The sequence below is a fragment of the Ranitomeya imitator genome, chromosome 8 (genome assembly GCF_032444005.1).
Source record: "Ranitomeya imitator isolate aRanImi1 chromosome 8, aRanImi1.pri, whole genome shotgun sequence".
NCBI classification, from domain to species: Eukaryota; Metazoa; Chordata; class Amphibia; order Anura; family Dendrobatidae; genus Ranitomeya; species Ranitomeya imitator.
The window spans coordinates 10,809,370-10,836,483 of record NC_091289.1 but is presented as its reverse complement, the minus strand read 5'-3'; the positions used below and the strand labels follow the sequence as shown (position 1 = coordinate 10,836,483).

Here is a 27,114-nt window from a genome sequence, read left to right as displayed (position 1 = left end):
ACGTCATCTCAGGAGGTCGCCGAGCGGGAAGACACATTGCGCCGCAGAGACTGAGAGGGAGCGACGGAGTCCGCGGAGGGTCATAGCCAGACGCCATCACCATGCCGCCGACCGGCCGGGACGCCGCGCAGAGCCGGGTGCAGGAGCTGCTGGACAAGAACCCGGTGGTTGTGTTCAGCAAGAGCTACTGCCCGTACTGTGACCGGGTGAGCAGGGGCCGCCATGCTGCTGTGTGTGATGCTGGGGGTTGTAGTCCTCTCCACCCGCCATAGTGTAGTAATACCCCGTGATACAGCCTTTGTTTGCTGAATATTAACCTTCACTTATATTCACCAGGGACTAATGTAAACCGTGCACTCCTCGCAGCTGAGGGTCTGTCACAATGTATCTGTCCGGGCTGTTCAGCTCACAGAGGATTGTCCTGACACCATAGATTGTAACAAACCCTCAGCTGTGAGAAGTAGAAGACGAGTTCTCAGTCAGCAGCAGTATTCACATTACTAGAGGTGAGAATCCGCCTCACAGGGCGACAATGGCCGAACACCAGCCCTGTACTGTACGCGGGGGCAGAAATGGTGATGGGGGGCGAAATGCCCAGAGAGAAACGTAACCGCTAAACCCGGGGATAACTAATGTGCACCGTGACTCCAGCAGAATAGTGAGTGCAGCTCTGGAGGATAAGACGGGATGTAACTCAGGATCAGTAATGTAATGTATGTACACAGTGACTGCACCAGCAGAATAGTGAGTGCAGCTCTGGAGTATAATACAGGAGGTAACTCAGGATCAGTAATGTAATGTATGTACACAGTGACTGCACCAGCAGAATAGTGAGTGCAGCTCTGGAGTATAATACAGGAGGTAACTCAGGATCAGTAATGTAATGTATGTACACAGTGACTGCACCAGCAGAATAGTGAGTGCAGCTCTGGAGTATAATACAGGAGGTAACTCAGGATCAGTAATGTAATGTATGTACACAGTGACTGCACCAGCAGAATAGTGAGTGCAGCTCTGGAGTATAATACAGGAGGTAAATCAGGATCAGTAATGTAATTATGTACACAGTGACTGCACAAGCAGAATAGTGAGTGCAGCTCTGGGGTATAATACAGGATGTAACTCAGGATCAGTAATGTAATGTATGTACACAGTGACTGCACCAGCAGAATAGTGAGTGCAGCTCTGGAGTATAATACAGGATGTAACTCAGGATCAGTAATGTATCTACACAGTGACTGCACCAGCAGAATAGTGAGTGCAGCTCTGGAGTATAATACAGGATGTAACTCAGGATCAGTAATGTATGTACACAGTGACTGCACTAGCAGAATAGTGAGTGCAGCTCTGGAGTATAATACAGGATGTAACTCAGGATCAGTAATGTATGTACACAGTGACTGCACCAGCAGAATAGTGAGTGCAGCTCTGGAGTATAATACAGGATGTAACTCAGGATCAGTAATGTAATGTATATACACAGTGACTCCACCAGCAGAATAGTGAGTGCAGCTCTGGGGTATAATACAGGTTGTAACTCAGGATCACTAATGTAGTGTATGTACACAGTGACTGCACCAGCAGAATAGTGAGTGCAGCTCTGGGGTATAATACAGGATGTAACTCAGGATCAGTAATGTATGTACACAGTGACTGCACCAGCAGAATAGTGAGTGCAGCTCTGGAGTATAATACAGGATGTAACTCAGGATCAGTAATGTAATGTATGTACACAGTGACTGCACCAGCAGAATAGTGAGTGCAGCTCTGGGGTATAATACAGGATGTAACTCAGGATCAGTAATGTAATTATGTACACAGTGACTGCACCAGCAGAATAGTGAGTGCAGCTCTGGGGTATAATACAGGAGGTAACTCAGGATCAGTAATGTATGTACACAGTGACTGCACCAGCAGAATAGTGAGTGCAGCTCTGGAGTATAATACAGGATGTAACTCAGGATCAGTAATGTAATGTATGTACACAGTGACTGCACCAGCAGAATAGTGAGTGCAGCTCTGGAGGATAAGACAGGATGTAACTCAGGATCAGTAATGTAATGTATGTACACAGTGACTGCACCAGCAGAATAGTGAGTGCAGCTCTGGAGTATAATGCAGGATGTAATTCAGGATCAGTAATGTATGTACACAGTGACTGCACCAGCAGAATAGTGAGTGCAGCTCTGGAGTATAATACAGGATGTAATGCAGGATCAGTAATGTAATGTATGTACACAGTGACTGCACCAGCAGAATAGTGAGTGGAGCTCTGGAGTATAATACAGGAGGTAAATCAGGATCAGTAATGTAATTATGTACACAGTGACTGCACAAGCAGAATAGTGAGTGCAGCTCTGGAGTATAATACAGGATGTAACTCAGGATCAGTAATGTAATGTATGTACACAGTGACTGCACCAGCAGAATAGTGAGTGCAGCTCTGGAGTATAATACAGGATGTAACTCAGGATCAGTAATGTATGTACACAGTGACTGCACCAGTAGAATAGTGAGTGCAGCTCTGGGGTATAATACAGGATGTAACTCAGGATCAGTAATGTATGCACACAGTGACTGCACCAGCAGAATAGTGAGTGGAGCTCTGGAGTATAATACAGGAGGTAAATCAGGATCAGTAATGTAATTATGTACACAGTGACTGCACCAGCAGAATAGTGAGTGCAGCTCTGGAGTATAATACAGGATGTAACTCAGGATCAGTAATGTAATGTATGTACACAGTGACTGCACCAGTAGAATAGTGAGTGCAGCTCTGGAGTATAATACAGGATGTAACTCAGGATCAGTAATGTATGTACACAGTGACTGCACCAGCAGAATAGTGAGTGCAGCTCTGGAGTATAATACAGGATGTAACTCAGGGTCAGTAATGTAATGTATGTACACAGTGACTGCACCAGCAGAATAGTGAGTGCAGCTCTGGAGTATAATACAGGATGTAACTCAGGATCAGTAATGTAATGTATGTACACAGTGACTGCACCAGTAGAATAGTGAGTGCAGCTCTGGAGGATAAGACAGGATGTAACTCAGGATCAGTAATGTAATGTATGTACACAGTGACTGCACCAGCAGAATTGTGAGTGCAGCTCTGGGGTATAATACAGGATGTACGGTAATTCAGGATCAGTAATGTAATGTATGTACACAGTGACTGCACCAGCAGAATAGTGAGTGCAGCTCTGGAGTATAATGCTGGATATGCAGTGATGTTTGTACAATGACTCTATGCTGTAGATTCTATCTCTATAGGTTGTGTAATGTTTATTTGCACACATACTGTAGATTTTCTTCCTTCTCTTGTGAAATCCTAATTTCCTGATATCTTTGCGTCACATGTAAATTAGGGATCAGGAAATTCTTATCAGTTTATTGTTCCTGTGATGTAATAGCCGGTGTGAACTTCTCAGTCGCTGGGATACACCGGTGTCTTCTCTCTACAATCCTCTATGCAGGATCCAGACTGATACATTGTAACGATTGATCAGGATGGAGGCTGTGCACAGCGGATGTTTATCCTGGGTGATATCGTCCCTGGATGTAAATGTCACTTCTGGAGATGTGATCGGGGGAAGGGAGTTTCCTGTTACTCCGTTGTCCTCCTGTCCCCTCCTGGGAATGGCTGATAACATAGAACACTAGCCCATAGTGCAATCATCTTGTCTATGATTCTGTGTGGCGTCATTATTATTATTTTCTCTGGTTTCCGCCTCCAGGTGAAGGAGCTTTTCACTTCTCTGGGGAAGGAATATTTTGCGCTGGAGCTGGATCATTGCGGTGAGTGAATGATTAGACGATCACACACGATTCTCGGGTCGCGGCTGTTAATGTTTGACGCGGCTCGGTCACCAGTACAGAGGACGCGCTGTGACGTAGTGGTTTGTTGGGACCCCCATAATGAGCGGCGTAGGGGGCTGTAGAGTGCTGTCCTCACCATCGTATAGCCGCCATATTTATGGTGTACATTAATGCCGCACCCCGACCACCCGCCTCATTTATGACTACGAGGTTGTGGGGATTTATAGATGATCTCGCCACTGACTGCGGTTTATTCTTGCGTTCTAGATGACGGCAGCAGTATCCAGGACCTGCTGTATGAAATGACCGGACAGAAGACCGTCCCCAGCGTCTTTGTATATAAGACTCACGTTGGCGGCTGCGATAAAACTCTGCAGGTCAGTGGCTCTATATAAACATCAGTGCGTCTACGAACAATGACGATTGCAAGAGAAAAATGTTCTGTTTTGCGTATACAGCTCCTAGGCAGGCTTATGTGTCTCCATAGTCCCGACTACCCTGATGGTCGGTGCTTTCTGGTTTGCAGGCTCACAAGGACGGGACTCTGCAGAAGCTGCTGGGTAACGACGCCGTCACCTACGATTATGACCTGATCGTCATCGGCGGCGGCTCCGGCGGCCTGGCCTGCTCCAAGGTATCGTCACCTCGGCTTCCTTCCTCCAGGAGTTATTGGCGTTAACCCTTTCAGGGTTTGCGTTAGATCTCTGTAGTTATCTGTTCGTTTAACACATTACTGGCACCAGTGCCGGTGACCCCAATCCCCATCACCCCAGGCTTTATTATAGTGGCTGTAGCAGTCACCTGCGGCAACGGGTACCTGAAGACTGGGCCGACATCCGGACCGGCGGCGCTGGGTGCTGTCTGCGCCTTTTATGCTGCTGGTCATTCTGGAAGTACAATTAGAAGCAGTACAGCGCTGACACATCAGATAATTATAGGGTTTGTCCTGTGCGTGTCGGGATGTGTGCACGGTCAGCCGATGACACAGGACGTCCTTCCCTGCCGATCATCTGGCAGCCGCAACATCTTAAGAGCCTCTTATTGTGGAAGTGATTTGTGCCGGAGATCCCCTTTACAGACTTCCTGCACTCTGCACTTGTGATGTTGCACTTGTGATGTTGCACTTGTGATGTTGCACTTGTGATGTTGCACTTGTGATGTTGCACTTGTGATGTTGCACTTGTGATGTTGCACTTGTGATGTTGCACTTGTGATGTTGCACTTGTGATGTTGCACTTGTGATGTTGCACTTGTGATGTTGCACTTGTGATGTTACACTGCAGCCATGTGCGTGTGATTGCGGAGATGCGGGAACACGTTGTAATGGGATTCCTGCAGGGATTTTCTCCACATTTGCAGGAACGTGACATGCTGCAGCGGAGACAGGTTAGGGCTGCGCCGTCCCGTACGCGGCCGCGATGCTACTCTGCCCCGCCATGCCGTGAGTGCGTCGTATTAGGGTTTCACTAGTCAGCGGTCCTGAATTATGGGGATCCCTCTGGTGACAGATTCCCTGCACAGCCTCCTAACGACTGACACCGAGAAGGTGCACCCCGAGGTCAGTAACACGATCGTCCAGTGATCAGGTTCGCATGCAGCCGTATTGATCGTCCATGTGTGACCAGGATTGTTCCTTCCCCTCCGGGATGTAGTAACTTACCAGAAGCTAAAAGACCCCTTCAGTCAAGTAGCGGCCCTCCCTGCATTGGCAGAGCGCCTCCTTTTGTGAATGATTGCAATAAATTGTGTTTTTCACTTTATAGGAAGCTTCATCTTTGGGAAAGAAAGTGATGGTGCTTGATTTTGTTGTTCCTACACCTCTGGGCGCTGCTTGGGGTAAGTTCTGTGCTACCTGCTAAGATCAAGATCTCTGCTTGTCGTCAATCAAAAGTTTCCGAAGCATAGTGACTTTGTTCTCACACAGCTGCAGTTTGGTGCACTGTATCGTGTGGGTAAGACTAGTGCTGATGTTGCACGTCCTTGTGTGAACAGGTCCAGGGTTGGGCGACAGTATGTCATTGGAGATACTGCCCGCTGCAATCGCCCCATGTCACGATTCCTGCACCCCCTGCAAAGATGACAGGGGAAGCCATAGACAAGTGGGCATTTTCTGTGCAGTCAATCCAAGGACTATGTTATTACATGGGGCAATTCAGATAAGTCGGCTAGAACCAGAGTCTCCCTCTTATAGCAGCTCTCTGTATGAAGCCAGAGATAGACCCCATTATTACATCAACATGCCCAATATGAATGTATGGTCACTGGTTATTTTGATAGAAACTTTTTCCTTTTAAAACTATGTTCTCATTCACTAACAGAAAGCAGAGATCTTGAAAACTGTGAAGCATTAAATCACATTTAAATCAGAAAGTTGGGAAAATTTAAGCATCATCATAAGACTGAGACCCTAAGTACAAAGGTTTTTCCACCTTAAGGAAAGTGATCCCCAATGCTGAGCAGGTACCCTCCACTAGTCCAGTGCCGGCTCCCCACTGCCGTTGGGTTCATGATCTGTCGGCTGCAGCGGTGACATTTGACATGGCCGCTGCAAACAATCACTGAGCTTGACGTATTTGCTGCTACATCATTACAGCCGCTGAGCTCAGTGATTGGCTGCAGTGGTGATGACGTGCTGTCCAAGTGATGTTATTGTGACCCAGCACCTAGAAAAATCCCCTTTATGGCTCATTACTTATTGATCTGTACATGGGAGCGGTGTACGTTTGCCGACCATGATTCTGCAGTTTCTGGCTCAGTCCTTTGTTAACTGATAACTTCGATTAGTTTCAGCTTTAGGACACGAGTGTCTGTCGCTTGTTGTGACCTTCAGGCCTTTCACAGTTTTCATGGATGATTGGTGGCTTCTTCTGTGCAGGGTTGGGCGGCACTTGTGTCAATGTTGGGTGCATTCCCAAAAAGTTGATGCACCAGGCGGCTCTCCTGGGACAAGCGCTAAAGGACTCGAGGAAATTCGGTTGGGAATATGAGGAGCAAGGTAAGAGGGCGGCAGTGGGGTGTCCTACGTAGACTGTCAAGTCCTCGCACTGGTAACTTCAATGTTTCCTTCACAGTGAACCACAACTGGGAGACGATGCGGGAGAACATCCAGAACTACATCGGCTCTCTGAACTGGGGTTATCGAGTGGCTCTGAGGGACAAGAACGTCCGCTACGAGAACGCCTTCGGGGAGTTTGTGGAGCCACATAAGATAAAGGTGAAAAAGCATGTTGTGGTGCAAACCCAGGGCTGCAGCTGCTGCAGAACCTCCGGGCCAGCAGTAGAGGTCAGCTGGTGGTAGTAGTAGTGGTTTTGGCTCTGCAGTTTGGGGGGCTAGCCGGGGCACTGAGGCTGGCCAGATCCCACCATCCTCAGGAGCGCCTGCAAGCTCCTAAGCAAAGAGCCTGTAAGCTCATGTTCTTCGCTTAGGAAACCGGCCACCTCTGAAAGACTGCAGCAGTGGCCGGTAACCTAGAGAATGAAAAGTGAAGAATACAATTATAATTCCAAGTTATTTAACCAAAATAGTTAACCATTATTAGTTTAAGCTTTTTGTTACCAGCATTGAAATTATAACCATTTATCATGTTGCAAAAACCTCTTTAAGATAAATGGCGTCTCCTGCATTATATGGCCGTCCTAAGTCTGCGAGAGCTGCTGCTCGTTACCGTCCCCCCACCCTGATGTGAGCGAGACGGACGCCATAGTCTTGCTTTACACTTCTAATAAATGGAGTAAACTTTTCAAAGTCCCTATTGTCTCTACATTTTGGCTGTTGTGGGGTCTCGCCTCCCCTCTCGGCTCGGTACACTTTCTATTCATTCTCTGCGTAACGTTAATATGACAATTTCTGTTTTTCTTTTGGGGATTGTTAGGCGACTAATAAACGTGGGAAGGAGAGCTTCTTCACAGGAGAGAAGTTTGTTATTGCTACAGGGGAGAGACCCCGATATCTGGATATCCCGGGAGATAGGGAATTCTGCATCACCAGGTGAGCCCTTCGCCCCGCATTTCCGCCTTGCTTCGCTCCTATTACCGCTGACCCGCCTGTTTAAAGGGAACCTGTCATCAGTTTTGGCCGATGAGATACGGCCATCACCTTCCAGGGCTGATATACAGCATACTACGAGTATAATGCTGTATATCTGCCCCCAACCCAACGTGCAAGACAAGAAAAATAACTATTATAATCACATGTGTGGCGGTCTGGTCTGATGAGTGTTGCTCTTCTTGGTCCGGCACTTCCCTTCTTGCGATGCCGCCCTCCTGCTTGCTTCGCGTGGATGACGCGTCTCCCCGGCATCGCACTCCTGCGCAGGCGTACTTCTCTGTCCTGTTGAGGGCAGAGGTGCTGGGAAAGGTCAAAGCCCCAGCCCCTGCGCACTGCAGTACTTTGATGTGCCCTCAACAGGACAGAGAAGTGCGCCTGCGCAGGAGCGCGATGCCGGGGAGCCTGTGTGGATGACAAAGGGATGCGTAATCCACACAAAGCAAGCAGGAGGGTGAGGATCGTAAGAAGATGGAAGCCGCCGGACCAAGACCTACAACACCCATCGGACCGCCCCGCAGGCAATTATAAGTTATTTTTCTTCTGTTTAAAGAATGCTGTATAACAGCCCTGAAAGGTGATGGCCGTATCTCTTATCAGCTAAACCTGGTGACCGGTTCACTTTAACACTTTGCTAGGTCATTGCACCAGTATCCTTATCTCTGCTGCATTCCTGCGGTTTTACAATGCGGAGGACAATTATATAATTCCTAGATTGCAGTTTCAAAATCTGATTTCACTTTAGCATTTAAAGGGACCCTATACCCATAATAATAATGACCCAATGCACAGATCACATTAATGGAGCAGCTGGAGAATGGTGACCACTGGCTTGTGTGGAGTCCAGTGCTCCAGCTCATCAAGTCCCAAGGTTATAGAGGGCACAGCCTTTTCCTAGGGGTATTTATACCACAATATGTCCAGCTGTTATCATCCAGAGAACCTGGATTGTGCATGTCCCCAGCGAGCTGCACGGATGCAGAGTCACTCCTCGCATTGATACTTGACTCTCTATGTGCTGCCTCTGCCCACCCGGAGTGGTCTGCAACCACTTAATGGGGTCTGTACACTAAGATGTTGAGGACGTATCCTGCGGATAGGCCATCCATAGCTGTTCTGTGGGGGTTTGACACTCTGCACCCCCAGCGATCAGCTGTCACCTGCTGGAGCTGCAATGTGCTCAGCTCTGTACATTGTGTAGTGGCCATTATCCAGTTTCTGCAGCTCGTTTCCCACTGAAGAGAATGAGAGCTGAGCCGCAGCACAATGTGTGGAGCTGCCGGTGGGAGTGCATGGTGTCAGACCAACTAATGATTGAACAACCTGTTTGCCGCCCTGCGGCCAGAACTTGTCCCGTCCTGGTGTAATATTGACGCCTCACGTAAAGTCCGGTCATGCGGATGACGCTTCGTGCCTGGACTTGTTGGCACTTGTGGGGTTACATCTTGTATTCCTGCTGGTTACAGAAGAAGGGAGTGTCGGCTGTTAAAGGGTTTCCTCATAAACTCTTTCCTCATAAAGGGTTTCATCATGTCAGTCGTGAGGCATACTTCCCGACCGCCCGTCACGGACTCTGAACACTCGCCCGCTCGTCATCTGTCCATGAAGTTCAGATCTCTCTTTAGAAGATTTGTGGACACAAACTAATAATTCACATAAATAAAATCGGCAGCTAAAAGTCGACTGCGGAGCTAAATGCTGCGACTTTTATGCACAGTTTTTGCTTTACTTTGCGACTGACATTTGCATCGTAAATTGCCGTGAAGTTGATTTCAAATCAACCGTGTTGTGCAAAGTGCGGGACGGTGAGAATAGTGCCGCTACTGAAACACGCAGCTTATTCCCTGCGCGCTGTCCCGCGGCAGAGCGTTCGCTGAGCATGCCACCCAAGGAACACGCCATCAGGGTTTCCTCCGTAGGACAGGTGAGATGTGCAGAGCTGCGTCACCAGGACGGCGCGGATTGTGCACGCTCTATTGGGCCGGTCCTGACAGAACCTTGGCTCTGGGTCTCTGTCCGCCGGGAAGTTCGTCCAGATTTGTGCATTGATCTCGTAAGCCGTTTTTTGTGCGTCTTTCTGCATCTACAAATAATGCTGCCAATATTTCGTTAGTGGGATTACTGGTTAATTTGCAGAAACCATCATGCAGAATGCATTATATTCGCCACCACATAAATGCAAAGACCTGAGCACGTTAACCCTTCTATTGCCGCAGCAACTTCCACACTTGATAAAACATGTCATCTATCAATAATCCTGGTCAGAGCTGAGTGGTAGTCTTAAATCGTTGGCTCGGGGATCGCTGCCACTGTCTGGATTGTCGGCGCAGGGCAGCCACTGCTCTCGTATAATCCTGCGTGTTTCTTCACAGCGACGACCTCTTCTCGTTGTCCTACTGCCCTGGGAAGACGCTTGTGGTTGGAGCTTCCTACGTGGCTTTGGAATGTGCCGGATTTCTCGCCGGGATCGGCTTGGATGTCACCGTCATGGTGCGCTCCATATTTCTACGCGGCTTTGACCAAGAGATGGCAGAGAGAGCTGGATCCTACATGGAGACCCACGGAGTGAAGTTTATCAAGAAATTCGTGCCAACTTTAGTAAGAAATCTTCCGCAGTGTCACCAGCAGGGGGCGCTGTCTTTATCTGGAATAGCAGTGAGGGGGATTAGTGGCAGCGTCTGACCCCGCACAGTGTGAGGGAGCCGTCATTCTGCCACTGGGGGGCCGTAATCGGTTCATTAATAATCTCTAACAGGTGGAGCAGCTGGAAGCCGGGACTCCGGGGAGGCTGAGGGTCGTCGCAAAGTCTACAGAGAGCGACACCGTCATCGAAGACGAGTATAATACAGTAAGTGATTGACACCGTACAGGAAATCCAACAGATCCTCTGTATACTGCGCCGTGCGGGACGCACCCTCTGTATACTGCACTGTTTGGGGGATGCACCCCCTGTATACTGCGCCATGCGGGGGGCGCACCCTCTGTATACTGCGCCGTGCGGGGGGGCGCACCCTCTGTATACTGCACCGTGTAGGGCGCATCCTCTGTATACTGCACCGTGCGGGGCACAGCCTCTGTATACTGCACCATGTGGGGCGCATCCTCTGTATACTGCACCGTGCGGGGCACAGCCTCTGTATACTGCACCGTGTGGGGGCGCACCCTCTGTATACTACACCGTGTGGGGCGCACCCTCTGTATACTGCACCGTGTGTGGGGGCGCACCCTCTGTATACTGCACCGTGTGTGGGGGCGCACCCTCTGTATACTGCACCTTGCGGGGCGCACCCTCTGTATACTGCACCTTGCGGGGCGCACCCTCTGTATACTGCACCATGTGGGGCGCACCCTCTGTATACTGCACCGTGCGGGGCACAGCCTCTGTATACTGCACCGTGCGGGGCACAGCCTCTGTATACTGCACCATGTGGGGCGCACCCTCTGTATACTACACCGTGTGGGGCGCACCCTCTGTATACTGCACCGTGTGTGGGGGGCGCACCCTCTGTATACTGCACCGTGTGTGGGGGCGCACCCTCTGTATACTGCACCGTGTGTGGGGGCGCACCCTCTGTATACTGCACCTTGCGGGGCGCACCCTCTGTATACTGCACCTTGCGGGGCGCACCCTCTGTATACTGCACCTTGCGGGGCGCACCCTCTGTATACTGCACCTTGCGGGGCGCACCCTCTGTATACTGCACCTTGCGGGGCGCACCCTCTGTATACTGCACCTTGCGGGGCGCACCCTCTGTATACTGCACCTTGCGGGGCGCACCCTCTGTATACTGCACCTTGCGGGGCGCACCCTCTGTATACTGCACCTTGCGGGGCGCACCCTCCGTATACTGCGCTGTGTGGGGGGTCGCACCCTCTGTATACTGCACCGTGCGGGACGCACCCTCTGTATACTGCACCGTGCGGGACGCACCCTCTGTATACTGCGCCACATGGGACACCTCAGAAATCTGGTTCCCGATTATCATGTGAAGTCCTTTTTCTTCTAGGTCTTGGTTGCTGTTGGGAGAGATTCTTGCACTAGAAATATTGGTCTGGAGAAGATTGGTGTGAAGATTAATGAGAGGTGAGAGCAGAGTTTCCTTCTGCCATTTTTATATCTTCTGTTGCATTCTCAATATGTTATTCTCTGTTTGTAGGAACGGTAAGATTCCCGTGAACGATGAGGAGCAGACCAACGTGCCTTATGTCTACGCCATAGGAGATATCCTGGATGGGAAGTTGGAGCTAACGCCTGTGGCGATACAAGCGGGGCGGCTCTTGGCCAGGAGGCTTTATGGCGGCTCCAATGTGAAGGTATCATCTCAAAAGATCAGAATGAGTGACCACTACAACTCCCATCATGGCCTGACAATCATGAGCTTCACTACCGCAGAAGAGCTAATGCTTGCGAGTAAATGAGAAGATAATGGGATTTTTTTTTTTGCCCCATTTTGTTAAACCTGTCGGAAGATGTGCGGTACTTTGTGATTTTTCTCACAATCATACTGAAATCCTTTTTCTTTGCAGTGTGACTACATTAACGTCCCAACAACTGTGTTTACTCCAATGGAGTACGGCTGCTGTGGATATCCAGAGGAAAAAGCCATTGAAATCTTTGGAGAGGAAACGTTAGAGGTTTGCGCCCAGTTTTTCTTCCCTGCCTTTTGTTTGATCCTGTACAGTTTTCAGACATGTGACTTGGCATCTAAATCAATAAATGACTAGGAAAGCATGGTCGCTCCCTTCTGTAGACGTCCCCACCCATGTCTACAAGTCAGGTTGTGTCTGGGATTGCAGCTCAGGCCCACTGTATGCAATGGAGGTGAGCTGTAGTACCAGACACGACAAAAGTTCTATGCTGGTGCTGCTTCCGGTGCCGTCATGTTTTCTTCGTCCTATACAGGCAGATATTTCGCTTCTATTTTCCAAGTTATTCTCTGAAGCCCACATGACCCTCTCTTCTACTTTTTCTAGGTCTACCACACTCTGTTTTGGCCTCTGGAATGGACCGTCCCTGGGCGCGACAATAACACTTGTTTCGCCAAAGTTATCTGCAACAAACTTGACAATGTAAGTTGGAAGTTTCCTGCTTGTGTAATGTGCGGGGGGTCTTGTGTAAGGTCCGGGGGTCTTGTGTAAGGTGCGGGGGGGGGGGCCTTGTGCAAAGTGTGTGCTCATGTGGAGCTGATATTACGCCATTATTGTGCATGTCGCTTCCTGAGCCCAAAAGCACTGACTGATCTCTGCTTGGACGTTTCTATTAAATGGCCCGGATCAGGTGAAATTCTTATCCCATTCCTTACAGCCGGGCTCTGCTCGATGTTGGTGCCGTCACCGCTGCTGATGGTGCCGGCTCCTGCGTCCGTGTCATGCATTAATCTACTATACTTCCATCTGCAGGAAGGTGATATTGCCTTGGATTCACGAAGTCTTGGCCTCTCCACTGTGGTCTCCAACATGTTTAAATATGTCTTGATGTATTTCCTATAAATCACTTATTTTGTTTTCTTGCCTTTTTCAGGATCGAGTCATTGGGTTCCATGTTTTGGGGCCAAATGCTGGAGAGATCACTCAGGGATTTGCCGCAGCAATGAAATGTGGTCTAACCAAAGAAAAGCTGGATGAGACCATCGGCATCCACCCAACGTGTGCAGAAGTGAGTATATTCAGGGCAGGCACACGGGTGCCGAGGTCCTGCCGTGCCTCATGCACCTAACTTGTATTGCAGGGCCCCAGTATGTCCATATTGATGATAAACCTCCAAGAGGCACCTATTACTTCCCTATAAGAAAGTAGTCTTCATATCGGCTTGTGGACAGATTCCTGTTGGTCCCCAGCCTGCAGCGTCCACTACAGGTGTAAAGTGGTATTACACAGTGTCTATTCATGTGAAAGGGGCAGCCATGTAACGAGGAGCCCTCCAGGATAAAAAATGGTACTTGGTCCCTGCTATATAACGCAGCTGGTAGAAGGTGCTAAGGTAATTTCCAGGTCACCACCTGACAGCACACTGGAGGACGTCCTTCTTATCCTTGATGGGACAGGAAACACGAGAGGTTAAAAGGACCCTCCCCCTACCACCCTTCAGTGTTTTTCCTGTCCCATCATGGATAGGAACGGACGAGAGGATCTACCGTTCTGTGCGGGGGGGGATGTGGATCGGGGGGCTCTGCCTCACCCTTCCCTCCATGAGACACCCGCTGGCTGACACCCGCCCGAGGGTCCCTCGTCCTACCAGTGTAGCGCTGCTCCTGGTATGGGGATCGCTTCTCCCTGGCGGGGGCTCTCGATCTCTGTCGCGTCCCCTGGTGCGAGCGATCCCAGCGGCGGCCTCTGCAGATGCCGGCGTCTCTATGCGGCCGCTGGGGGAACCAGATCCTCGCCGCACCTTCCTCTCTTTCCGGCCGCGCGTCACTTCCGGTTTGCGGCTGAGGGGGACGGACGGCGTCTCTGCAACAGGAAGTGCAGAAGAAGAGCGCGGGAGCGCTGTTTTGAACAAAGGAACAGAATAAAAAGGTATGGTGCAGGGGCAGTAGCGATCTCTAGAGCATCATGGAGGACGCAGCTAGAGCAGAGGGGCAGGAGTCGGCAGCGCTAGTAAGTAGGGAAGCCCTGGGGGAAAAAAAAAAAAGAGGAATGCTAGTTTTTGCTATATGTGTGTGTGTGTATATATATATTTGTTTTATAGGCAGCCTCCTTGTCCGAGAAATCGGTAAAGAAGTCCGGTAGGAATAAGAGGTGTCCTATCTGTGCGGTTAAACTAAAGGATTCCTGGCAGAAACCCCTATGTGAAGCATGCACCTGCAAAATCATAGGAGAGGAACAGGCGTCTCTTATGACAAATATGAGAGCCATGATAAGGGAGGAAGTTCAGGCTTCAGTTTCAAGTCTGGTACTCCCTCAAGTCTCACCTTCACCTTCTGAGAGGCCAAGGAAAAGGCCGAGGGTCGATTACTCCACTGAAGACTCATCATCCTGTGGATCGGAGGTAGAGGAGGAAGATGAGAGTAGAGATCTTCCGGAGAAAGGGAGAAGATATTTGTTCTCCGCCGCAGACACAGGAGAACTGTTGGAAGCAGTGCGGCATACCATGCAGATGGAGGAGCCGCAGCCATCTTGTTCTGTTCAGGATGAGATGTTTGGGGGCTTGCGCTCACAGACCTCTAAAGTCTTCCCTGTAAACTCCCATATCCGATCCATGATTCTGGAGGAATGGGAGGAAGCCGAGAAAAGACTGACTATCCCTAAGGACTTCAGACTTCGCTTGCCATTTGATCCAGACGAAGTCAAAGAGTGGGTCGATATACCAAAAATAGACATACCTTTGGCTAAAGTATCCAAAAGGACTGCAATTCCTTTTGAAGACTCTTCCAATCTAAAAGAGCCCATGGACAGGAAGGCAGACAGCCTTTTAAAAAGGGCCTGGGAAAGTTCTTCGGCGATCATTGGGGCTAATATTGCAGCGACATCAGTGGCCCGCTCCATGGACCTTTGGTTAGATGATCTTCAAGATCAACTGATAGCTAAGACTCCCAGGGAAACTATCCTGAAAGCCCTACCTTTGCTAAAGTTAGCAACCACCTTTTTGGCAGACGCATCTGCAGAGTCTGTTAGGTTTGCGGCTAGGGGTCAATCCCTATCTAATGCAGCCCGAAGAGCTATTTGGCTCAAAAGCTGGTCGGGTGACATGCATTCTAAAATAAATTATGTGCTATACCCTTTTCCGGGGGCAGGGTCTTCGGACCGGTCCTCGACTATATTTTAGAAAAAGCCGCAGATGTAAAGAAAGGGTTTCCGGAAGAAAAGCCTAAAAAATTCCAGCCCTTTCGGAGACCCCGCTATAATCAAAAACCCGATTACAGGGGTAAGGGAAAACGGGGTAGATGGAGCTACCAGAAAGGAGGGGATAACAGGCCTAAAAACAAAGAAGCGAGCTACTCGGGACCAGGGTCTAGCTACCGCAGGAAATGACGCCATCAGAGTAGGGGGTCGTCTGGCCGGATTCCTGGGAGGATGGAGGGAGATTACAACAAGTCCATGGGTCTTACAGATTGTATCCCAGGGGTACAAAATAGAATTTACATCCCTTCCTCCCGAAAGATTCCTGGGGTCCAGCTCCCATCTAAAATTATCATCCCCCCATGTGGTCAGATATTCAAGACCTTTTAAAAATGGCGGCTATTTTTCCGGTACCCCCTCGGGAAGAGTGCAGGGGTCACTACTCCAATCTGTTCTCGATAACAAAACCATCGGGAGAATCAAGGACAATTATAAATTTGAAACATCTGAACAATTGAGTCCTTTACAAAAGGTTCAAGATGGAGTCGATTCGGTCTGCCATCCCTTTGTTGGGAAAAGACATGGTAATGTGCACTCTAGACTTAAAGAGTGCATATTACCATGTACCCATTTATCTAAGTCATCAGAGGTTCCTGCGGTTCGTGGTAAACTTGGAAGGAAAGATCTTCCATTTCCAATTCCGCTGTCTTCCCTTCGGCCTGGCTTCTGCTCCCAGGGTTTTTACAAAACTTATGGTGGAAGTAGTCGCTTTCCTGAGGAATCAGGATATAATGGTGGTTCCCTACTTAGACGACTTCTTAATAGCGGCAGATTCAGAAGTCCAGCTCAGGATCAACTGTCAGTCCCTCATCTCAACACTAGAGAATCTGGGATGGATTATAAATTGGGAGAAATCAGATCTAATTCCAAAACCCAGAATAAAATTCTTGGGAGTCATGCTCGATTCGCAAGCAAGAATGTCCTTTCTTCCAGAAGACAGGCTAGAAGGTATAATAAAGAAGATCTGTCACTTCTCTCGAGGCCGAAATACGATCAGAGACGGGATGAAAGTACTAGGTCTGATGACGGCCTGTATCCCTTGCGTAAGATGGAGCCAGTTTCATTCTCGACAGCTTCAGAGGGGAGTTCTGAGGAGCTGGAACAGAAGGCAGAACTCACTGAACCGGACCCTGAACCTTGCTTCTCAGGTCAAAAGATCTCTGGTGTGGTGGACCCTTTCCAGAAACCTCCGACTGGGGGTGCCATGGCTTCAAACACCGAGCGTATCAGTTACAACAGATGCCAGTCAGCTCGGTTGGGGAGGTCATGTACAAGGAAGATATTTTCAAGGTCGCTGGGAAAGGAAAGACAGCAACCAGTCATCGAACCACAGAGAACTACATGCGGTTTGGGAGGTCTTAACGGCGGCGCAGCATCTGCTGCAGAACAAACACGTGAAGGTCTTCTCAGACAACACGAAAACGGTAGCCTTCCTGCGGCATCAAGGGGTTCCAAGACATCTTGCGTTACAGGACCTGGCGGAACAGATATTCAGGTGGGCAGATAGGTCGGTTCTGTCAATCTCGGCGGTCCACCTGGAGGGTTCCAAGAACCAGTTGGCAGATTTCCTCAGCAGGAAAAGCGTATTCCCCACGGAGTGGGAACTGAACAATGAGGTATTCAGAGATCTGTGTCAACGTTGGGGGAAGCCAACGGTGGACCTATTTGCTACAAAAGGAAATGCAAAGGTCAAGATTTTCTACTCCCTAAACCCTTGGGAAAATCCAGCCGCGATCGATGCCTTCTCACAACCCTGGAACCGCGGTTTTCTGTATGCATTCCCTCCTCTAGCAATGATCCCGAGGACGCTCAGGAAGATCTGCGAGGACGAGGCCAAAGTCATCCTCATAGCTCCTCACTGGCCGAAACGAAGTTGGTTTCCATTGTTAAGGAAACTGTCAGTGGAAAAACCCCTCCTGTTACCAGAAAGAGAGGATCTTCTTCTACAGGGTCCAGTTCTACACCAGAATCCAAGAGCACTTCAGCTGGCGGCCTGGTTCCTGAACGGAAGGTCTTGAGGGCAAAAGGGCTTTCAGATGACGTCATTTCTACCCTTCAAGCCAGCAGGAAGCCGGTGACATCGGCTATCTATACAAAAATATGGAAGCGATTCTGTGGGTTTTGCGGAGAGATGACAGTTGATACTGACCATCCAAATATCCCCAAAATTCTTGACTTTTTGCAGTCAGAGTTTCAAAAGGGTCTTAGACCGGGGCGTGGCCTAACTGCTGATGGAGTAGGTCACACAGAGTGGGAGCTCCGTGTCCAGGAATCCTAAAGCGGCTCTTATCTACCTCTCCGGCGCCCTTCTGCTCCTCGATCTTGATTCCGGTCCCTGGTACGGTGGTGAGTGTATGGGGAAATCCAAAACGCGCTCCCGTGACCCCACCAGGAGAATTCCTGACTTCTTTGCGGCCTCCTCACAGCTACCGCCGGAGTCCAAGATGGCGCCGCCCTCCCCCAGATCTTCCCGCTCTTCACAACGCAACGCTCAGGCGTCGCAATCGAGCGCTGCAGCGTCGCATTCAAGCGGAGCAGCGTCGCATTTAGGCGGAGAGACGTTGCATTCAAGTGGTACAGCGTCTGATTCGGCTGATGGCCCGGTGACTGCTTCTCTCCTCAAGGGTTTGCTGGGAGACCTTAGAACCTCCATCCAGGAAGATATACGCACTATGCTGGCTGAACTGAGAGGGGAGGTGGTTGAGCTGGGTAACCGCACTGACCGTTTGGAACGCAAAATGGCGGAGCTGGTCTCTTCTCATAATGAACTTTGGGACGCTCATGAGACCCTGCAAATCATGGCCACTAAAACCCATGCTAAAGCCTTGGACCTGGAAGATAGGTCCAGGAGAAACAACGTCAAACTGAGAGGCATTGAGGAATCTGTCCTGGCGGCGGATTTGAAGATATTTCTGCAGGAATTTATGGCCGCAGCTCTCCCGCAGTTGGCCCCAAAGGACATTATAATTGACCGCGTGCACAGGATCCCTAAACCGTCTGGCCTGGGGCCCTCCATCCCGAGAGATGTCCTGGCACGCATACACTTCTTCGAGATGAAGGAGGATTTTCTCCAGGCCCTAAGGAAGGGTCCAGCTCTTCCTGAAAGATTTGCAAGCATCTCCGTCTTTCCAGATCTCTCCCCGGGCACGTTGGCTCTACGGAGGGCCTTTGCCCCCTACACTACCATCCTCAGAGAGAAAGGCATCCTGTACCGCTGGGGGTTTCCTACCAAGCTCCTCATCCGTAAAGATGGATCAATCACCACCTGCCTGACTCCGTCACACGCAGCTACTGCTTTCACCAAATGGGGATTCTCAACTCCGGACTCTCCGACCGCCATGACCCTTCCTAAGCGTGGAGCTGGTGGAGGTCTCAGGGCCCGCATCACACCGGACTGGGAGGTGGCCTGAGCCCACTGCAACTTTGGTTCCTGGCCATTTTCCCGCACGGATTCATTTGGTTTTCTTTTTTCTTTTTTTAAGCTGCGTTGGTTCCTCTCTCGAGAGTATCCGCAGCATTTGTTTGCCCCATAGGTGAATTGTTTTCCTGATTCTCACCTCTTGGACTCAGGGTATCCCTGATGGACCTCGGTCCACTGGTTGACTTGTTGTATGTCTTGTTTGCTCCCCTTTTTCCCCTTCTCTCCTTCTGGTCCCCCCTTACTTACTTTTTTGCCACAAGTACTAGACTTTTTTACACAGGTTATTGGTGTCCTGAAGTTTGCAAAACTGTTTACATGTTCTCATTATGAGTATATCGCTGTATTCAATTAATGTTAATGGTCTCAATTCGCCGGGCAAGAGGTCTGTGGTATGGCGTCAGTTGGGTAAATCCCGTCACGACATTCTGTGTCTTCAGGAAACACACCTACTGGAATGTGATAATCTCAGAATGCAGTCAGGCTTATACCCGCATCAATTTTTTGCCAACGGCCCGTCAAAAAAGGCGGGAGTAGCCATTTTTTTCAGTAGGTCCAACGCCTTCCAGCTGGTTCGCTCCATAGCGGATCCGTTGGGTAGGTTTATTGTGGTCCTATGCCTCATTAATAACGCCCCCTATACCATCGCCTCGATCTACGCCCCCAATGTAGGGCAGCTTAGGTTCCTGGAGGGGGTCTTTGAAACTTTGCGTGATATCCAACATGGTCATAAACTGATTGCTGGTGATTTCAATGCTCCAATGTTTAGGGACTTGGACTGCTCTGCTTCTTCCCTGTCAAGATGCGAAGCAGGTCCTCTGACTAACTCTTTTAACCTGCATGATATCTGGAGATATTTGCATTGCGGCGAGAGAGACTACACGTTCCTGTCTCCCAGGCACGGTTCCTATAGCAGGATTGATTTTGTGCTGGTAAATGACGTGGCTCTCCCTCACTGCATTTCAGCAGATATAGGCAGTATCACATGGTCAGACCATGCCCCGGTGTCCCTTACACTGAGAGATCCCTTGGCTGTTAGACCCCCCTTGCACTGGCGTCTCAACCCCCATCTCCTCGCTGACCATTCCAACTCTCGGTGTATTGAGAAGGCTTTGGGGGAATTTTTCACCTCCAATGATACTCCTGACGTAGGCGACGACACCCTTTGGTTTGCCCACAAGGCGGTAATTAGGGGTCACTTTATTAAACTGGCGGCAAGGGCCAAAAGAAAGTATAATGCAGCTCTCCAGTCTTCCCTAGATGAATTAAGGCGCCTGGAGTCCGCGCACAAATTATCTCCTACCCCGGCGCTTCTCTCCGACCTCTCCAAAGCACGCATGCATGTTCGCAATTTGCTTCTCCATAAGGCTGAGAGGGCCCTGAGGAAAACTAGGGCTAAATTTTACACAATGGGCGATCGAGCGGGTGCTGTTCTGGCCAGACGTGTTAGGAAGAGAGAGGCTCAATCCAAGATTCCATTTTTGCTCAAGCCTGACGGCTCCCGGGTGTATAATCCGATTCATATCGCGGAGGAATTTGCATCCTATTACTCCTCGCTCTATGATCTCGGGTCTGACCTAGGGATTCCTCGGCCTTCGCGGGAGTCAATTTTGGCGTTCTTGGAGAAGGTTAATCTCCCCTCGGTCACCCAGGAACAGCTCTCCTTCCTAAACTCTCCCATTGTTGAGTCTGAACTCTCGCAGATTGTCAGAGAGGCCAACAAGGGTTCTTCCCCGGGGCCTGATGGTTTTTCTTTTCTCTACTATGCTCAGTTCTTCCCTGCCCTCTCCCCCTACCTCTTGCGCCTTTTTAATAATTGGCTGTCGACGGGCAGTATTAGGGCTGAGGGGTTGGAGGCATCCATAGCGACTCTCCCCAAACAAGGGAAACCCCCAACATCCCCGGGGAACTTTCGTCCGATAGCACTTTTAAACTGCGACGTTAAGATTTATGCAAAAATATGGGCCAACAGACTGTTCTCGGTTCTCCCTGGTCTCATCCACCCCGACCAAGTTGGGTTTGTTCCTGGCAGACAGACCAGGGATGGCACCAGGCGCCTGATAGATCTTTTAGATGTGGTCGAGAGGGGGAGCCTTCCCAGTGTATTTCTCTCGCTTGATGCCGAAAAGGCGTTCGACAGGGTACACTGGAGTTATATTGAACTCACGCTGGAAAAATTTGGGCTCACCGGGCAAATTAGTAGAGCGGTTATGGCATTATACTCCAATCCCTGCGCGTCGGTTCGTTCGGCAGGATTTAGATCTCGGACATTTTCTATTCGGAATGGCACTCGTCAGGGCTGCCCCCTCTCGCCTATCATTTTTGCTCTGGTCATGGAGCCTTTGGCTTCCATGGTCAGACAGAGTGCGGACATTGAGGGAATCCGGGTGGGGGGAATCGAACACAAAATTGGCCTCTATGCCGACGACGTGGTCCTGACTTGTGCCTCACCGTTAGCATCGTTGAACGCGATTACCTCTATCTTAACTGAGTTTTCGGCGGTTTCGTATTATAAACTTAATCTGACCAAATCCACAATTTTCCCCCTTTTTCTCCCGGCCCCCCTTCAAATCCAAATTCAATCCCAATACGAGTTCATTTGGGCTCCCCTGGGCTTTACGTACTTAGGCATCAGGATAACTAGGCTGGATAATATAGTTCGTGTAAATTGTGAGGAAACTCTTGCGGAAGTCAGGAAGAGCATGGATCATCTGTCGGGTGCACTGCTCTCCTGGATGGCCCGCATACAAACGGCGAAAATGCTATTCCTACCCAAAATAATGTATCTCTTCCGATGCCTCCCCCTTTTTATCCCTTCGAAGTTTATTTCAGCTTTTCAATCTCTTATAGATCGGTTTATTTGGAATGGGAAACCTCACAGGATTAAGCGTCGGATTATGTCCCTACCGTATTCTATGGGTGGGTTGGGCGCGCCTGCAGTGCTTTCATACTATAGGGCGGCGATCCTTGAGCCCCTTAAAATATGGTGGGAGGGGAACTCATGTTTACCCTGGTTTCTGATTGAATCGCATTTTGCCCCCAAAAACTCGCTTAGATTGCTCTTGGAGTTTCAGCTGCTTAAGGTACCTCTAGTTGGCCCTTGTCTCCGTTCTATTAGGAATGCTTCTAAATTGTGGGCGCTACTCAGCACTTCCCATCTAATATTTATGTTTGACTATGTTTCTTTGCAGGCTTTGGAGTATGCTATCGGGCACATTTCTCTTTCCTCCTGGACGGACCGCGGGGTGCTCCGGGTGGCAGACCTTTTCGGCTCAAATGGCCTTCTGTCGTTTGAGGACCTCTCAGGGAGATTCTCCCTTACTGGGTCTGACTTCTATCAATACCTGCAGCTCCGTAGCTTCCTCAGGTCACGTCGGTCATTCGGAGTGCCCCCGCCTCTGACAGAGGACCCGGCTCATAGATATTTCAGACCGGCCACCATATTGCCCCATGGCATCTCCATAATCTATAAAGCTCTCACCTCCTATGGTTCTGCTGACAAGCTCCCTTTCATGACCGCCTGGGAGTCCTCGCTGGGTTTCGAGGCCTCCCTGGAGGACTGGCAATTTGCTATGGTGCACCCTTCCAGGTTCTCCACATGTCTTGGCCACTTGGAGCAGGTGAAAAAAATTCAACTGCATTGGTACTTTACCCCTGTCCGCCTGGCGAAGGTTTTCCCGTCTTCCTCCCCTCTGTGTTGGAAGAAGTGCGGCGCCTTGGGGTCCTCCTCTCATGTATGGTGGTCGTGCCCGCAGATCCGGGTTTTCTGGCGTGAGGTGGAGGCTTTGATTGTCGATCTGACACGTCTCCCCCTTGCGCTGAGTGGTCAACTAGCTGTCCTGGGTATTTCCCTCATGGATCTCCCTTCCCCTCTCCGGCCCATAATTTCAAATATCCTAGTTGCCGCTAGACAATGTATAGCGAAACATTGGAAATCCTCGGGTCTTCCCTCCAGAGCCGAACTGATCGCCAGAATTGACTTACACTTCTGCTATGAGGTTATCATGGCACAGGATCTATCGAGGAGAACTAGGGTCCTCTCGTGGTGGGATCCCAGGGTGTCCTCGGCACATATATCTCAGTCTGCTCTTGCCCTCATTTAAATCGTTTGCTTCTCAAGTTTTGACACTGTATCTGTGTGTATTATACTGTTCATATTGTGGTCTTTAACTTGGGCGCTGGTCCTTTTTTCCCACATCCCCCTTCCCCCCCCTGTTTACCCTTGTCTCCCTCCCCCTCTGAAGTTTACTGATGTGTTGTTTAACATGCAAAATTTCAATAAATATCTATTGGTTAAAAAAAAAAAAAAAGGGTCTTAGACCGAGTACATTAAGGGTCCAAATAGCGGCCCTGAGTGTATTCTTCGATTCTTCCCTATCCGCCCATCCCTGGATTAGTCGTTTCTCTAGAGCAGTCCAGAGATTAAAACCATTGATTAGAAGATCAGTCCCGCCGTGGGATCTGAACTTAGTTCTAAATTTCCTATGTGAACAGGCGTGGGATGTAACAGGGGATATAGAAATCAACAAACTTTCCCTTAAAACCGCATTTTTAGTTGCTAAAAGATTGGGGGAACTACAGGCTCTGTCGGTGCAGAATCCATATTTGCAGATCTTCGAGGATAAATTAGTACTTAGACTCGATCCGGCTTTTCTCCCTAAGGTCGTTTCAGATACTAATATGAATCAGGAGATTGTTTTACCGTCGTTTTGCCAGTTCCCTAAAAACCAAAAGGAAAGATTTTACCACAACTTAGACATAAGAGACACGGTACTTAGGTACCTTGATTTATCTAGACCCTGGAGATGGGACAACAATTTGTTCGTCCAGTTCAGGGGTCCAAATAAAGGGAAAAAAGCGTCTAAAGCGACTATCGCACGGTGGATAAAATCCACAATCAGTTTAGCTTATAAGGCTAGAGGGCAAAATTCCCCGGTCAACATCAAAGCCCATTCATCTAGGGCCATGGCCACGTCATGGGCAGAGAAAAGAGGGGCGACGGCAGATCAGATCTGCAGAGCTGCATCATGGTCTAGCCTTAGTACCTTTTCTAAACACTATAAGTTAGATGTAGTGTCACCTCAGTTGGCTTTCGGTAGAAAGGTACTTCAAGCAGTGGTCCCTCCCTAAATACCAGTCTCCTTTGGTATTTCTCCAGTGTGCTGTCAGGTGGTGACCTGGAAAACAGTAATTAGACCTACTGGTAATTGTATTTCCAGGAATCCATCCTGACAGCACTATTAGTTCCCTCCCTAATGTATGATCTTTATACTCATGTGATGTAACATTTGTATGATTGATTATTTTGTTGGAATAAACCTTTGTTTTTGCATCCATCCAGATGTGTTACTTTGGAAAAGCACTGAAGGGTGGTAGGGGGAGGGTCCTTTTAACCTCTCGTGTTTCCTGTCCCATCAAGGATAAGAAGGACGTCCTCCAGTGTGCTGTCAGGATGGATTCTTGGAAATACAATTACCAGTAGGTCTAATTACTGTTTTTAAGGGGCTTACTAGGTGAGGTGGATTTTCTAAGCCCAAGGTACAAGTGGCCACATGGGTGTCGCTGCATCAGGTTGTAGAGTAGAGGGACTGGAAACTGTAGGTAGACAGGTGGAACGCAGGACACCGCAGGCAAGCAGGTGGAGAGAAGGAAACCGCAGGCAGGTAGCAGATAACATTCTGGTGTAACGGGAAAATTGGAAGCTAAGGAAGCTACACGCAGCCAGCAAGACGTCCTGAAAACCGCAGGTGGCCACAGAGAAGAGGTCCAGAAGACCCTGGGACAGGTAGATGTCAGAATCACTAGAAGCTGCAGACAAGTAGGTAGAGGCATTGGAAGCCGCTGGTCTACTGGAGACGTCCTGCATCTCACAGCCAGGCTGCAAGTCTAGTCTCAGATTTAATGTCACGGCCCGGATGTGAGATGTGAGTCTTAGAAGCCCATAAATGGGCCCAGGCAGTTCATGACATGGAAGCACGTCGGGCCATTTGCAAAGCCTGATGTGGAGCAGAGCCTAGACCAGGGACAGGTCTGTAACAGAAGGGACCCCACCTCGCACATCCATAGGCCTAATATGGCCAATGGTGACCTTAATGGGTGACACGTCATACGAGAGCTCTTCTATTACTTTTTCGTGGCCCTGTAATGCAGGAAGCTCTTTTCTCTTTTTTTTTTTTTTAATATAGTAGACTTCTCTTTGGCTCTTGCCAAACTTTAAATATATTCTGTAAATTGTCAAAATACCAAGCTCAGCCAGCGGCGCTCGTCTTTAAATGGCCGCCTGTTGGATTTCCTCAACCGAGGCGTAACCACCTGTGCGTCGTAAAAGCCGACAATCTCTGCTCTTATCATCCAACTGGATGGCTAATTACAATTACTTCCCGCCTGGTACTAAACATTGCAGTAAAATATAATTATTTGTATTTTTAGCAGCCGATCCCATTAAAACATTGCTTCTTTTTTCCCCCCCCCAGACATTTACAACCATGGAGGTCACTAAGTCGTCCGGAGGCGACATCTCCCAGAAGGGTTGCTGAGGTTAAGCCCTGCTGTTAACCGTCCCTTTGATCCTCCTGTGGTCGGGCCGATGTTGGCGTTACTGCTTTCTGGTGTCATGGGCGCTGGGAGTTGTAGTGTGAACACATCGGTCGCCATAAGGGTGAATCTCAGGAGTGAACGGTGGAACAGTAGGTTTCCGAGAGGTCCGGATCTGTTTGGATCAGCATTTGTACCCCATGTGCTTGATATGAAGCCTCTGCTCCTCGCCTCGCCTAGAGGAGAGCATCGGCGGATGTCCAGACGTGTCCGGCTCACAACGTCGTCATTATCCCGTCTCTGTAGTTTCTTTTCTCTTAGTTTTTTTTTTTCGTTAACACTTTCTGCTCCAATCTCATCTTTTCCTTGCTTCTACGTTGCTCCCATAAGTTTCCATAGCCCCACAACCTCCGCATTCGTCTGATTTCCATTATTTATTTGTACATCGATGTGTTCAGCTTCTGCAGAATTATGACCATAGCCGGGGGGGCATTGCACACCAGGCGCTGTAATATTGGAGGTTTCATTAGGAAGAAAAAAACACTATGCAGTTTTCTAATATTCTTTGCTTCGAACATTTCAAGCTCTTTCTGGTTGGTGAATGAAAGTTCAGCAGCCATAGAATAAACAGAAATCCTCCAAAAATGAAAAAAAAATAATGCAAACCATGAATTAAAAAAATTAGTAGATCTCGGTAAGAGCAGCAGGAGTCTGTATAGGAAATGCAGTCAGAGCATTGATCATACCAGATCCTGACAGTTTCAGAAGCCGTGATCCGGCCCAGGGTTCGTTGCAGCCTTAAGGGGGGGAAGGTTGGGTCTTGGGTGGGTCATTTTTAGGGTGCACAGGTCCGTAGCTGTAGAGAAAAGCTGGATTTGAATTGCAGTTTGCAGCATGTGACAGGCGCTCTGATGCACGTATGTACGGTGTAGGTCGCGGCCTCTGGCCCTTGTCCTTTTCGGCGACCTCTGTTATCTGGCTATGCGTCCTCATATTTCTCTTTCTTTTTTTTTTCTGCCGTGGGGCGCTCTCGGCCCCCAGCCTCCTCGTCTTTTCTCTGTATTTGATGCATATATTTTTGGTCATGTATTTATCACAATGATCCATTAAACGGAGAGATGCAACATCAGGTGTCCGTCTCTTTCTGGGGTCACTCTGGGGGTCCTGCCTTACCTATTCTGGGGATAAATGCATCTGTGCAATCGGGAATTACATAGACCCAGTGCCAGATGTGTCCCGATACCCCTGTACCTGGTCCCAGGGCCGCAGGACTCATCAGAGGGGATAATGGGGTACGGGCTGGATCTGCATCCGCCACAACGGGAGCGGCTACTAGTGACGTCTTGCCCGGGCCCTCGAATATGCAGATTCCTTCTATGGGATCTATACACCCTCATAAGACATATGAAGAGGGGTTAAGAAGACCACCCCCCTCTGATGACCTAGAGGGGTTCTC

The 27,114-nt window shown here is 49.3% G+C and overlaps 1 protein-coding gene across 1 annotated transcript; it reads left to right on the top strand.

Annotated features, from left to right (window-relative positions):
* TXNRD3 (thioredoxin reductase 3) lies at positions 1-26,782 on the top strand. The gene is made up of 16 exons (XM_069736280.1): positions 1-206; positions 3,741-3,801; positions 4,090-4,199; positions 4,349-4,456; positions 5,586-5,658; positions 6,698-6,817; positions 6,894-7,036; positions 7,695-7,810; positions 10,240-10,465; positions 10,623-10,715; positions 11,875-11,951; positions 12,025-12,181; positions 12,395-12,502; positions 12,842-12,937; positions 13,389-13,523; positions 25,598-26,782. The coding sequence occupies exons 1-16, from the start codon at positions 102-104 to the stop codon at positions 25,658-25,660; spliced, it is 1,791 nt and encodes a 596-aa protein (XP_069592381.1). The 5' UTR covers positions 1-101; the 3' UTR covers positions 25,661-26,782.
* Positions 26,783-27,114: the final 332 nt, after the last annotated feature.